The 14,488-nt window shown below is 37.1% G+C and overlaps 1 protein-coding gene across 1 annotated transcript in view; it reads right to left on the minus strand.

Moving 5' to 3' along the window:
• Window positions 1–14,488, minus strand: part of LOC120414881 (putative transcription factor SOX-15) — a 109,324-nt gene that overhangs the window by 44,123 nt on the left and 50,713 nt on the right. Inside the window, exon 2 of the mRNA XM_039576204.2 lies at window positions 5,919–6,556. Within this exon, the coding sequence (XP_039432138.1) occupies window positions 5,919–6,556 (638 nt within the window). The remainder of the gene's footprint in view (window positions 1–5,918; window positions 6,557–14,488) is intronic.

Below are 14,488 nucleotides of genomic sequence, written 5' to 3' on the forward strand. Positions count from 1 at the left end.
GTTGAACTTTTCAGCACTTGTTTCGAAAAGTAACACTTTTCAAAAAAAAATGATTTAAACGATTTATTGTCAAAATACATGAAAATTTGACTTAAAATTTCACTCAATGAGTGTTTTTCGAAATTGCAAAAAATGTTGTATGGAACTCGTTGCAAAACTTGATTTTTTCAGCACTCGTCGTATTTATCCAACTCGGTGAACCTCGTTGGATAAATGTACGACTCGTGCTGAAAAAATCCTCTTTTTGCAACTTGTTGCATAAACTACTATTTCAAACTTTTGTCAAGGTTATGTTGACAGGTCATCTGAGTACCGATGCCATTAAATAAACCAAGAAAAATTGGAAATTGTTATTTTGACGATCAAAAATGTGAAAACAGAGCCAAAATGTTTGGGCAGGCCTGCTGCAAAGTGATTTGGAAATTTTAAATCCGAGGTGGCGGCCAAAATAGGGGTGATAAAATATTGAAAAAATGTATTCGGTAATGTAATGTGAAAAAAGTATAAAAAGTCGCTTTGCTGGAACTCAGCGATTTCGTCATGTGCGCTAATCAAAATGAATAATGTTTATGAGCCCACATTTCAAAAACACAAAAACATCATAATGTTGTAGGAAACTTATTCTACTCTGAAATTTGTGTGTTGTTTTGATGAGTTTAGGTGATTTTGTTTTTGCTGGAGTAGAATCTATTTTCAGTCTGAAACTCCCGAAACTAAGTACAAGTAGCAAGTTTATGATGCATTGAACAATCGGCTGAAATTTAATAATATTTTTTTATCTATTTAAATTTCTTGAAAAAAATATTTTTTTGATCATTTCCAACAAGACTTTGTTGAACAAGACTTTGTTGGACTCGATTATTCGAAGGCCTCGAAAAAGTTTCGCTTCGGATCTTATTTTTGATTGTTGAGCTCGGATATGACCCCACCACTACTCTTAAGTGACTTAGAATTTTTATATCCATGATTTCGGCCAAAATGACGGTCATAAAACATATAGAAAATGCAATTGGTATACTTACAGGCAATCAAGCACTTAAATTGTGTTAAGATGAGATCGCAGAACTCGAATTTGATGTTACAAGAAAGAAAACAGAGCGTAAATTTAATGTTGTTTTTGCTCGTGATTCGATCATCTGAAGTCCCTATTGTAGTAACACTCTCTCAAATAACACTCCGTAGTGCAAATATCAATATTTCAGTTTTAGTCTGAGAGACAAAATCTTGTTGGACTATTACTTCCTTGAGACATACCTATTAAAAGTTGATTCTCCATGAATTTTCGTACAACGAGTCAAACAAATGTTAGAAAGGGCTTGCAGGATTTATGATGCCCTGTAAAAGTTATGCAAACAATTTCAAACCCCTTTTGAAGCAGTGCAAGATCATCAACATGATTTATTTGTCATCACGGTGATCTACTGTGTTACCACATTTTCTATTTTCAGTATGATGATCATGTTCGCGATCGCTCAGTATGGACCATTGCTTTCCCTACAATCATTCGGATCTGGGCGTTTTCACCCCGAGCATATGCATAAACATAAGCAACATTAAGAAAGCGCCGCTCTAGCGTCCATCACTTGAAAAGAAAAAGAGAGCAGCAGCAGCATTCCCAAATGAAGCATAAAGAAGCGATATGGTGGAGAAAGCTCGTCGGAAAAGAGAAATCAGAGCGCGCAGAAATGAGAAATCTCATGCGCGCGCCCCAGCCGAGATTATGCTAAACCGACCAATGGATATCGAATTAAAAGAGGGCGGTGTCGAAAGGCGGTGATTGTATTGGTGAACTCGAATCTTTCGTGCGAGCGAGATGAAACGAGCGAGCGGAGCGAGAGGAGCGGATTATCGGCGCGAAGAGCGAGCCAAAGCGGAATCGCTAATGAGGGAGAAAGAGCGCTTCGCGGGAGAGAATCACGGCGTTCTCTCGCGCGGATAGGGTGGAATGGGGGAATGCAAAATCAATAAATATAAATCTTGGCAGTAGAGAGAGAGGAAATTTATCAGCTCAGCGGAGCGTGGCGAGCGGTTGATTCTTGCAGATCTTTGGGTGAAGAAAGGAAAGAATGTTTGAATCGGTTTAGCGTGCTAATGTGAGTCTAAAAATATCGGTTTGATGTTATGATAATTTATGCAGTAAATGCCGGTGTTAATTGGGTTCAATAGAAAGATAAAGACGACAATTCTAAGGAAAAAGTTTGTTTGCAGTATTATTGCTTAAATTGTTCAATTCAATGTTTTTTTTTATGTTTTTTCACTGCAATGTATACAAAAATGTAAAAACAGTTATAAATTCAGGGCAGCGAATGACCAAGAAGATAAAAGCTGCCAGAAATAAATGAATTAACAACAACAACAGTTATAAATTCAAATTTACAATTTATCACACCAATTTCCGCATCCCAATCAAAAGTTGTTGTAAAATCATTCATCCTGAGTAAAATGAAACGCCATCACAGTATTATCTTATCGCAAACAGTTCAGAAGAGTAGTCAACAGTCTCCAACTCTGAACTGATAAAAACAGCGCCCAAAAATAATGTGTCCCCTTAAAACTGGCAATTCAACCTCAATAAAAACAAAATTTGATTTTTAGTGTGAGTGGGCAATTTCCGGTCGACAATTACCGAACCGGAAATTAAAATTTTGTCCCGTCACTTGGTTACCCAACATAGCGGTTTCACACGGCACTACCCTCTCGACCTAACCTCAAACTGACTCAGGGAAAAATATATTTTTAAAGTTCGACCAGGCAGTTGAAGGCCAACGGATGATAACGCGGCACAGGTGATTGGCAAGGGGCTGGTGGGGGGATGGTCGAGATAAGATTAATGATTCTTTTTTTCGGGAGGAACGGTCGCGGGTGGAAATAAACAACTGAATTGGGGAGTACGGTGAGTGGATCGGATGATTTGGGTAATTTTGGGCGGAGATCATTGGCGAGCAATTCAGGTGGAAACTTATCTGATATATAGACATATAGGAGAGGGTCTTCCGTTTTGCAATTAGATTTGGCAATCGGACTTTGGCATTTGAGTTGTTGTTTTGCAAAGATTACTCATGAGTTGTTTTGTTACATCATTTCAAATGAAAAGGACATATTAAAATTCTTTTTATGTATTCTTTATCATTGTTTGTATTCTTGTATTTGTAATCTTGAAATAAATCGATAGGGCAGTATTTTTTCGTTGAAACTTATATTCAATTACATTACAAATAATAATACAATACGAAACTCAGCTAGCAGAATATTTTTTTTTTCTGGGTTTGGTTCTTGATTTAAAATGGGACGAAAATCTAGTATTATTAAATTTTGAACAGATCAAATTTGCGGAAAAATTTACAAAAATAGTATTTAAATTAGTTGAAAAAAAGAAATAAGCAAACCAGGATATGTTTTAAGCATTTTGGAATTAACCTTTTCTGGCTGAATTAGAGTAAAATCAAGATCGTTTGAAAATTTAAAACAAATGTTGCCTAAAATACATACACATCCTCATCAATTTTAAAGTTATTTTAGGCGATATTGAACACATAAAAAATTTATTAGAATGCAAAGGGACATCATTGTTAAAATGCTGGTAAATACATTTTTCATTGGGTAAATTATCTACGAAATAGCTTTAACAACATTGAATTTTAAATTTCCTTTTTTATTTGTTAAGGACTTTCTGAAGAAAAGTGTAGATTGTATTTTTTTTAAATTTAAATTGCTTTTAATTTATTTTTCTGAAAGCTTTTGTTTTACATTAAATTAATTTGAGCCTTATCTGAAGCAAATCTACAAACAAATTGCAACTTTTAGAACAAATTTTGAACAATTATTAATTATTTTTAAATATCAATAAATAATTTAGGAATAGAAATGAACAATTGAGTCTTTCAATTTATTTGTTATTTAATTTTTATAGAAAGTAAGAAACAATTGGAAATTAAAATACAATAAGTGATTCTTTCCGTTCTAATGTGAAATTCTAATAGATCGATGCCTCTGTGCTCTCCTATGCTAACTAGATAGGAATCCCAGCAAGCTTAATACAAGAGAGCACAGAGGCATCGAGTAAAATTTGAAGATTTCCGTGAAATTACTTAAAAATTCATCAATTTTCTCAAATATTTTTTTTAATAACAACATAATAAATAAATGGTATTTAAGTAAACAAAGGGTATTTCAGTAAATCTTATAAGTTTTCAATTAATAAGCTCGATATGAAGAATTATTCAGTTTTTTTTTATCAGTTTTTCTAAGAAACTAACTGAATTTAGTAATATTTTCATTCGCTGTAATAAAAATAAGGCTGCTCTTTTTTCGAAAGGTATAATTTTCAAAGATAATAAAAGATACAAGCTTTGTTTGATTCAAGATAAAATAAATTTTATTTATTGAGCAATTCTCTCAGATTTCGGCCAATCATTTTTTTGTACTTTTTAATCCTGCTGAAACTTTTTTGGTGCCTTCGGTACGCCCAAAGAAGCCATTTTGCATCATAAGTTTGTCCATATAATCTATATATATAAAAAATTTCGACGGTTTTGTTCGAACGCGAATCAGTTCAATACGGAGCGTCGGATAGAGGTGCTTTTTGTTGCGTTGGGTTCGTATAAGCCCAAGGAAGGTTTTTACGCTAATAAGTTGACAATTTGGCCACTCTGGGACCGATTCCGGAGCATCTGCAGATTGCATGGGAAAATTTACGTAAACTCAAATTTTGATCACAGGAGGCTGAATAAGCAAAAAAGTTAAAAACGTCAAGAAACAAAAAAAGACAAGACGAAGTTTGTCGGGTTAGGCTTGTTTTCCATACAAATTTGGCAGCTACACAGCAAAAAAAAAAAGATCTTGACTTTTTTTTGATAAGGTCCTATAAACAAATGTAAACATTGAGTGTATCCCTTTCACACCTTATGTCAAAGTCCATCGGAGTAAGCGGGATACACTCAATGTTTACATTTGTTTATAGGACCTTATCAAAAAAAACTCAAGAGATGAATTTTGGAATGTTGAAAATTTGATAGGTTGGATATTTTTGAGTTATATTACCTAAAAAATGTGTGAAGATGTAAACCTAATGAATATTCACCAGAATCTGATGAAAATTCATCATTTATTGATGTAATATTACACATTTTTCAATCCGTCACAATTTCCTGATGAATATTATCATATTTTTTTTCCGTGTACAAATATGATATATGAAAATTCAAAAATCTGTATTTTTTGATCGATTTCGTGTCTTCGGCAAAGTTGTAGGTATGGATAAAAAAAATGATACACGGTAAACAAAAATTTGGTGATTTTAATTTAACTTTTTGTCACTAAAACTTGATTTGCAAAAAAAAAACACTTTTTATTTTTTAAGTTTTTGATATGTTTTAGGGGACATCAAATGCCAACTTTTCAGAAATTTCTTGGTTTTGCTAAAAATCTTTGACCGAGTTATGATTTTTGAATCAATACTGATTAAAAAAATGAAATATCGGTCGATTTTGATTAATTTATAAAGTGATACAGTGCGCCGTTTTCAATTTGTAGCCATTTTCAGGCAGCTTTTTTTGAAAATAGTCGCAGTTTTTCATATTTTTTTTAAATTAGTGCACATGTTTGCCCACTTTTGAAAAAAACTTGCTGAGAAAATTCTCTATATTTTGCTTTTTTGAACTTTGTTGATACGACCCTTTGGTGCTGAGATATTGCCATGCAAAGGTTTAAAAACAGGAAAGTTGAAGTTTTCTCATATTGAATGTTTGACCTTTTTGAAATGTTAGTCTTTATTTAAATTTTTTGAAAATATTGTTTTCGAAAAGATCGGAAAATTTCACGAATGTTTCATATTTAACTTTAACGCAATCTAATGAACTTAGAAAATAGGTCAACGTGTATTTGCTAAAGAAATTGTTATCCAAATAAACAACACTCACCTAGCATTTTACTGAGATCGGCGTTGTGGAGATCTGGATTCTCGTCGGCGAGCTTCTTCCGCTCGACCTTGGCCCACACCATGAACGCGTTCATCGGTCGCCGGATGCGCGCTTCCTTGGCACTCTTGAGCGTCGCGTGGGGTCCCATCTTCCCCCCGGGACCCCCGTAGGCTTGCCGCTGGTGCAACACCCCATAGTTGGAGGCACAAAATTCACTCTGATACGGTCCCGGAGCGAGCGTGTAGCCACCCCATCCGCCGGGATCATCCTGCGGGAGGATCGTCGGTATGACGTCCTGATACGGCGAGTACTGACTCATCAGGGGTGAGTTCGACAGCAGCGGGGACTGCGAGTTCAGCAGGCCCGCGTTCGAGGGATGCAACGGCGAGTGGGACTGCATCAGCGGTGAGTGCATCATGCCGTTGCTGCCGCCGGCCGAGCCGAGCATTCCCGGACTCTGGGGGGCTAGCATACTACCACTACCTCCGCCTCCGGGTAGCGGTGAACTGGCCTGTGATGACTGGTTCTGTTGACTCTGTTGCTGGTTTTGCTGTTGTTGTTGCTGTTGTTGCTGCATGTAGTCCTCGTATGATCGGTGGTAGCTCTGTTGGGCTGCCGACTGAGGATGCTGTGGTGAGCTGGAAGGTAGCGCAAAAAGAAAGAAAACACGTTTTAATCCAGTTGCAATTCAGCGGGAGGCTGGCGTTGATAAATCCCTGGGCTTAGTAGGGTGTATAAGGTTTGATTTTTCGAAAATAGAATTCTGTCGGAAAAGTTTTCAATTTTGACCAATTATAGGTTAATCAATTTTGAGTAGTGAAAAGTCATTAATTTGCCCTAATGATAAATCTCTTCTCTCTATCGTAACAAAAAAAAAAAGATTCTTGACTGCGGGAAATTGACAGAATATGAAATTGAGACAATGCGTAATTTAAACTTGTATCAAATGTTATCCATTTAAATCTTCTATGACAAACCTGAACCCAAACTACATCCCTGAGTCATACTATGCTGCCCGTGAGCCGTGAGGCGCTACCGGGAGAGTTAGCCCGGATTAGCCTTCGCGCAGATAAGCACGGTGTGCAAATGTTAAGCCCGAGCCCAAGACGATGATGGTGATAACGTCGTGTGATGAGGTTCGATAAGAAACTCGCGGTGTGTGATGGTGGTGACAGGAAACGAGCAACGTTGCGAAAGATAACGCCAACCCAAACTGGGGCTCACAGGTGAAATGAATTTAAATATTTATTAACGAGCCGGAGGATCACGGAGACGGGTGGGCTTACGAGTCCGCTGATAAGATAAGTCGGTTGAGCTCGCGAGGGATTCGGACGAGATCCGAAAGCAAATCTTTGAACAAGTGCTACCGTAAGTCGATTGTGTCAATAGTTTCGTCGTTCAATTAGGCCCCCTTCAAAATCCGTTGTAGACCTCATAGTAATACACAGAGCATCACTGGTTCACGACCTGTATCGCGATTTGTTGGTCTCAGCTTCAGCTAACAGATTAAGGAACAAATGTAGACAACCCACCCACGAAAACAACAAGAAAATCATGATCTGCGGTAATTTGAAACCGATTACTGCCGGTGGCGGCTTTGGCCGGGAAGCCTTCGTGACGTCCTATCAGAAATCAGAGCTTCTGGGTAACTCGGCCCGTTGTGAACATCCCACCTGGTGGGTGGGGGAGGAGTTGATAACGAACCCGCGAGAGAAAAAAATAAAAACAGTGAAAACATGACGTGCCCTGTGGAGTCACGGTCACGGCGGCAGCCAGCTCCGGGCAGAGATTTTTCTTACAATTGGTCATAATTCATTCCGTTTGCACCGTGGCGTGCATTCCTAGGCGATATTCCTGGCGCGACCGACCGGTTGCAGTTGCGGTGTGATGTCTTCAGAAGTTGCCGGTGGGGAGTTTAACTTGTGAATCTTGAGCATGAGCATGTTTTGATTTCGCATTAAAATAGTACAATACTTCAAATTACAGGATGAAAACGTTATGACATTTTACAAATTGCAAAATTAAATTACATAAAAAATTGTAAAAATAGACTAAATTGAATAAGGTCAATACCCTTCCTTACAGGCAGTTGTGAGATAACCAATCAATTTTTATTTCTTCAAAAAATAATCTGATTTATAGTTTAAATAGTACAAGTACTTTTTTGTTTTCTTTGAAAAAATAAAATGATTCGAAAAAAATGTGAATGTTATTTAATTTATCAATTAAAAATTTAAAGTTGACCAGTTCCAACTAAAACAATCTAAAACAATCAAGTGAAATTGTTAACATTATTTGTAAATAAAACTCAAATTCGGAAAAAGCAAGTTTCTGTCTAACGTTTTGCCCTCACTAGTACTCTCTTGGGGTTTTTTCTACCGGAAAGCTTAAAAAATGTTTTCAGACATAGAATAAAAACATTCGTTGCAAGCTACAAAATATTCATAATTTAATCAAAAATTGGCAGTATTGATACTGAAGAGCTGAATTTGTTAAAAGAAGGCAGTTATATTAAATAAAACATTGAAAATGTATTTTTTTCTGCTGTTTATTATGGTGTACAGAATAATGGAAGATTTTCTTTTCAAACTGATAACTGTTATTTTAAAATTTGTTTGTCAAAAACTTGTCAGATGAGTTTAAATGTAAAGGAATAATTTCTTTATAATTAATTATTTCATGCATTTTTAACAAAATATATTATTTGGTTAGAAATCAGCTTTTTTGCAAAATAAAGTAAACAATTATGATGATGTATTCAGTATGGTGTGGGATTCTTGCAGGATTCAACACTTATTAAAATTACAAAAAAATGTATTCCACTCTTTGGAAAACTTGTTTTTTTTTTCAGCAAAGTTCATATAAATACTCATTTGAGTGCTTAATAAATCAACTTTCCAGCACTTGCATCGAAAATAATACTTTTCGATACTGTTTTGGTTATTTCATACGGATGCGTATTATTCAAACTCAACAGAGCCTTGTTTGATAAAACAACTCGACATTTTTGAACATAATCTTAGTTAAATGTATGATATATTTGGGCTTCCTGATAATGCTCCAGTTGACAGAATTGAATTTTAGTTAATTCCCTGCCATCTCGTCATCATTTTTCATTGCATAAACTACAATTTTGAATAGTATGTTGATATTTGCTACAGTTATTTTGATCATAAAAAATATCGAGAATTTTTTTCGAATATGATCAATTCCATGTCAAATAGGGAATCGGTTGTGCCGGACCATCTCCGATTTCAATGAAACTTTGTAGACACGTTATCCTACGCTTATGTAAGCCATATTTGTGTATATGGAACCAGTTTCACTCGATAACGACATTTGATAAGGGCGTAAGTGTTTTAAATATTTTTTGTAATTCGTAATGTAAATATTTCTATATTTCGAAGCCGTTGCATCGTATCAAAAAGTGGTCAAAGACAAACTTGTAGGAAATCCGATGGGCTTTCCGAAAAAATGCACTGAAAGAAAAAAACACGCCACCTTTATGAGATTTTTTAATTTTTAAGTTTAAAAGTCAAATTTGAATCGATTTTTTTCGTTCAAAATTTTTGTGAAAATAGCCTTTAGATGTTACAAATAGACTCACGAAAAATGCAGGATGGAGCAACTCACCTAAAAAACACAAAAATCATTTACTGAAACTGTTTTTTTTTGAAAAGTGCCCTAAACGTCAACATTTTCAAAAACCGAATACGGGAATCGATTCTCCAGACAATTTTACAGAAAAGTCTCCTTGTTGACTACTGTCCTAAGTCCAAACCTTGTGAAGTTACAGCAGCTTTAAAAATAAAAATGTTGAAAAACATGTTTTGATGGTTTTTGACAATTTCTACATGACAGACTTGATTTTTCAGTATCGTAAATATTTTTACCGGAAAGCTCGTCCAATTTCCCATAAGATTGTCTTTGACCACTTTTCGAAATAACTCGTTTTTTTGATGATTTATGCTAATTTACTATCCAGGTAGACATGTTGAAATCGGAGAGGGTCGAGGAAAAAGTACCTAACATTCCTGTTTTGGGCTGGAATTGCTCATATATTTTATTACAGTAGATTCTCGCTTTTGTTTTAAGTATTATACACAGCAATTTCGATAAGGAGCGGCCGTGGCTGACTGGTTACGGTGTTCGCTTTGTAAGCGAATGGTTCTGGGTTCGATTCCCATCTGCTCCCAACGAGAAAGTTAAGAACACATAAATTTGAAATGATGAATATGAACGAAAAATCAAAGTCGCTCGAGGCGGGGTTCGATCCTCCGTTCTTTGGATCGGTAAGCAAAAATGCTAACCACTAGGCCATGACGACTTGGTGAGCGTGGACTGGAATTAGAAATACTGTTACAGAGAGCGAGTTGTGGCGCTATAACCACGGCAAATAATGTCCAGGGCATTCGTGGAAATACAATGTCCCATCCCAGAGGGTCCCGGAGTACCAAACCTTCTTAGCATGGTGCTCCCAACGAATACAACCAAATCTCGGAGCGTATGGTGGTGTGTCCCCAAGCTTCTTCCTCCCCTGCCGATTCAGAATTGTGTTGTTGTTCGAACACTCAGTGCTCAAACTCAACCCAATTACGAGTCATCTCTGCGATACGGCTTTACGCAGTAGGCCTGTCCGCTTTAATGCTTGTCATGTTTCAATGCATTTCGATGCAATGGCGCACTACAAATGTTAATAAATGACAAGAAGAGTGCTAGGCGTCATCTAACCTAAGGCACTCTCCAGGATCCCTTCGAAAGATTGGCTGCGCTAGGGTCTGATTAGATTAGATTAGATTATACACAGCAATTTCGATAAGGTTTGCTATTTCTAATTCAAGAGAATTCTTCTTAGTCTACAACTACCACCAACTCGACATGTAATTTTCCCAACCGGCACGCAGTGAGCACCGAGGTCCACCAAGTCCACTGTCTGTCCAACGCTATAAATATGATTGCCTGTTTGTCACACACACAATCCGGCGATTTGTGATGAACGAGCGAATCGATCAGAAAATTGATGGCCAACGACTGTCGACGGCCTCGTGCTGAAATCTGATCATCAACGGCGACAAGTGCGGTGTCCACGTGATAAAAAAGCACAAGAGTGTGAAAAATTTGGTATCAACATCACATAATTTTCGATTGGCGGCGGCGGCGGCAGGACAGCAAGTTTCATGTCCATCACACCAACGACCAACGACATAACCCGGGCAAGACTAAAAAAGAGCGTTGAAGTTTGCGCTCGCGTATCGCTTAATGTCGATCATCAAAATGCCAACGGTTGACGTCTTTGAGTCTTGTAGCGACGGGGGAACAAGGACTCCGCAACCTGTGCGGATCGTTCAGACAGGATCTCAACGCGAAAGCAACGACGGGGGGAAAAACCAAGTGAGATCAATAAAGAGAGTTAACAGGTTGAGTGGCGGTGGCGACGGCTGGCAAGAGTCGGGCCGACAGACGCCATTTTTCGGGCACACGATCGGCATATTAATTAGGAGTGGGGCCTGGGCCTGCAGGAGCAGATCGAACTGGGAAAAAGGGTTGAGGTGGAGTGACAGCGTATTTGGCGTTCGAAAGAAACGCCGGCGAGAAATGATCAATTTTGGCGAATGTCGCCTCAGGGGTACAGCCAAGTCTAGATTTGTTTTTCAAAATAACCATCAGTCTGAAAGTTATCCATAATTTCATGAAATACAAATATGGACTATAGATGTAAAAACGTGAAAGATGTAATTAATTTTGATCTCTGTCGCTTTCAGTTACACCCTCTGCTTTGCCAAATCGCCACCAAGTGCCATTAACGCTAACGAATTTATTACAACGGTTTCATCACTTCGGAACCTGATGAGCAGCCAGTTCCACTCTACCAATTCAGCTGCACCAAGGAATGGGGCTTTCGAACCAAAAGTAAAAAACCAACAGAGAACCAACGACTTACTTATCAGTGTTTACGATGCCGAGGACTCCGAAGAATTCGAGAGCAAATATTTCAACGTGCTGCCGCACTCCTCCAAAAGTCAAGTGTGCACGTCATACCGTAACAGGTTCCAAACCGGGGGGGTTCGCGCGGAGGAGCAGGGTATCATCATCGTGACTTATGATGACGATACATACCTGGACGTGTGCGGCGAAGCACCGTCTTTTTTGTGCTGAAGCTTTTTCAGGCAAAAACCTAAGACCAGAACAGGTTGCTCTTCCAAATCACAACCGTGTCGTACAGCGATCGAGGCTCCCCCTATCAAAGTGTCCAATCAAAAGCAATCTTGTTAAATTGATTCCCTCCGGACTCCGGACGTTCCGCACGAAAAAAGAGGGGGCTTACACGACTCTTGGCATTAGATAACAATTTGTGATTCTGTTTACATAGTTTTTAATTGATGTTGTGTCATCTCTTTATCACGGGGGCTTTGGGGGCAGCGCAGCGGTTGTTATCACTTTTGTTGGCCTGGATGGGGCCCCGGAAAAAAACACGTGTTAGCATACAGTTTTTCGGGGGCTACTGGTTTTCAGGAGTAGCTGTGTTGGCAGAGTGTGAATACAAACACTGGCGATAAGATGTTACACAAGAGGCAAAACGTTTGGAGATATCATTTTATGTGGCGCTGGGGCATTAGTTGAACTACTTGATATTGGTTGATGAATGAGGGCTCTGTGGCACTTTGATAGCAATATGAGGTTGTCAAAAGCACTATCTATGGCTTGTGAAACAAATTTGAATCGTTGCTGATTGAATGATTTTCATAGAAAAATCAAATAACTCCAAATTATTATAATTATTTCGAAATAAACCTCAACATTTTGTGCAGCTGTCCATAAACGAAGGCAATTTTTTTTCAATGTGCATTAAACACAGGTTTTTGATCGATTTTGGTGTCTTGGGCAACTTGCAGATATAGCTTAGGACTTCTCATAAAAAAGATAGTTATCAACTTTAACATTTTAAAAGGCACAAATGCACTCAAGTAAGGAATGATTTCAAAATTTTGAAAATATTGTTGATCGAAAACCAATAAAACTTCACGATAGTTTATCTTTTGTCATCGAAAATCGAGCTGCTGAGTTATCGTCGCTCAAACTATTGGTTCGCTCTTCAATGCATTTGATACAAATTCATAGGAAAATTTCTGATCTTTTCGAAAACAATAAGGAGATGGTCAAGCTTGGTCATGACTTTTACAGGTCACGTATTTAACAAAAGAAATGTTAGTAACTATTACTTTTATCTGAGAAGTCCTAACCACCTCCAACCTTGCCCAAGACACCAAATTCAGAAAATCCCTTCTTAAGACACAGATTTTGGACTATGTTGATAGCCTCTTTTGTTTGGACAGCTACCAAAATTGTATGGACGAACTAATGATGCAAAAAGTCTTCTTTGGGCATAGAAAAAGTACATACAAAGTATCAATCAAATAAAAAAGACAACAACAAAAAAATATATTTTTAAGTCTCACAGTCATTTAAGTTCCATAGTTTTTGTTTTTTTCTTTTATTTTTTTTTCTTGGTTAGCTTTTGCTGTTTTTTCCTTCCATGGAATATATTTTCAAATAATTTAAAGACAAAAAAAATAAGAATAAAAACATAGTTTTTGAAAACCAATTTTACGAATTGTGAATTTGATTTTATATTTTGAAAATAAAATCAGAAGTGTTTGGACTTTTTTATATTTTTTTTCTAAAATCACTATATTTTCTAAAAATGACAACAAACTTTTAAATGAATTTTGACCAACTTCCCAGTTTGAATTTGGCTCGAGCCTCGAGTCGATTTGGCTTTTTAATATTTAAATAACAACTCAAATGTCATTCTCGGCTCCATTTATAGAAAAAAAGGCTTATGTAAGCCAAGGTAAACATGTCTACAAAATTTCATTGATATCTGAGAGCGTCCAGTAAATAGTACCGTAATCTGGGGTGAATCGGGACTACAGTCTGAATAGGGACAGCAGTTTTTAGAGCACCTAATGCTTTTAAATTTGGAAATGGATGTACACATTTTGTTGGCCTGAGTCTGTTCTAACTGAAACCAACCAGAAAAATCAAAATATTGTGCTACATCATGGTTAAACTGCTGTCCCAATTCACCCTTAAGTGTCCCGATTGACCCCAGTTTACGGTACCTGAAAATTGATCTTTTGGGCTGGAATTGCTCTATGATTAATTTTTTCTAACAGAACATGGGTCATTCCAGTCCACCTGAGTACACTTTTAGACTCCTAGACCTTCACTGATTTAGACCAAACTTGGAACGTTCATCTATCGATAGTTAACAGAAATCCCAAGTTTGGTGCTGATTGGACCATCCCTCTATTTTTGGCACCGCCATCTTTTTTGACGATTTTCTAAAAAACTTTTTTTTCTTTTAATCATAACTTTGCAACTATTTGAGCAAAAAACTTTCTACAGGTTGCATTTTATAGAAAATTGTCCAAGGAATTCGATAAAAATAAAATTTCAACCCTTAAATGCCGACTCATATTATATTTTAACGTTTTAAGTGTTAAAATTCAGTTTTGACCAACTCCATATATTTTTATTTTTTCAATTTTATCACCATCGTGTTCCCC

The sequence above is a fragment of the Culex pipiens genome, chromosome 2 (genome assembly GCF_016801865.2).
Source record: "Culex pipiens pallens isolate TS chromosome 2, TS_CPP_V2, whole genome shotgun sequence".
Lineage (NCBI taxonomy): Eukaryota > Metazoa > Arthropoda > Insecta > Diptera > Culicidae > Culex > Culex pipiens.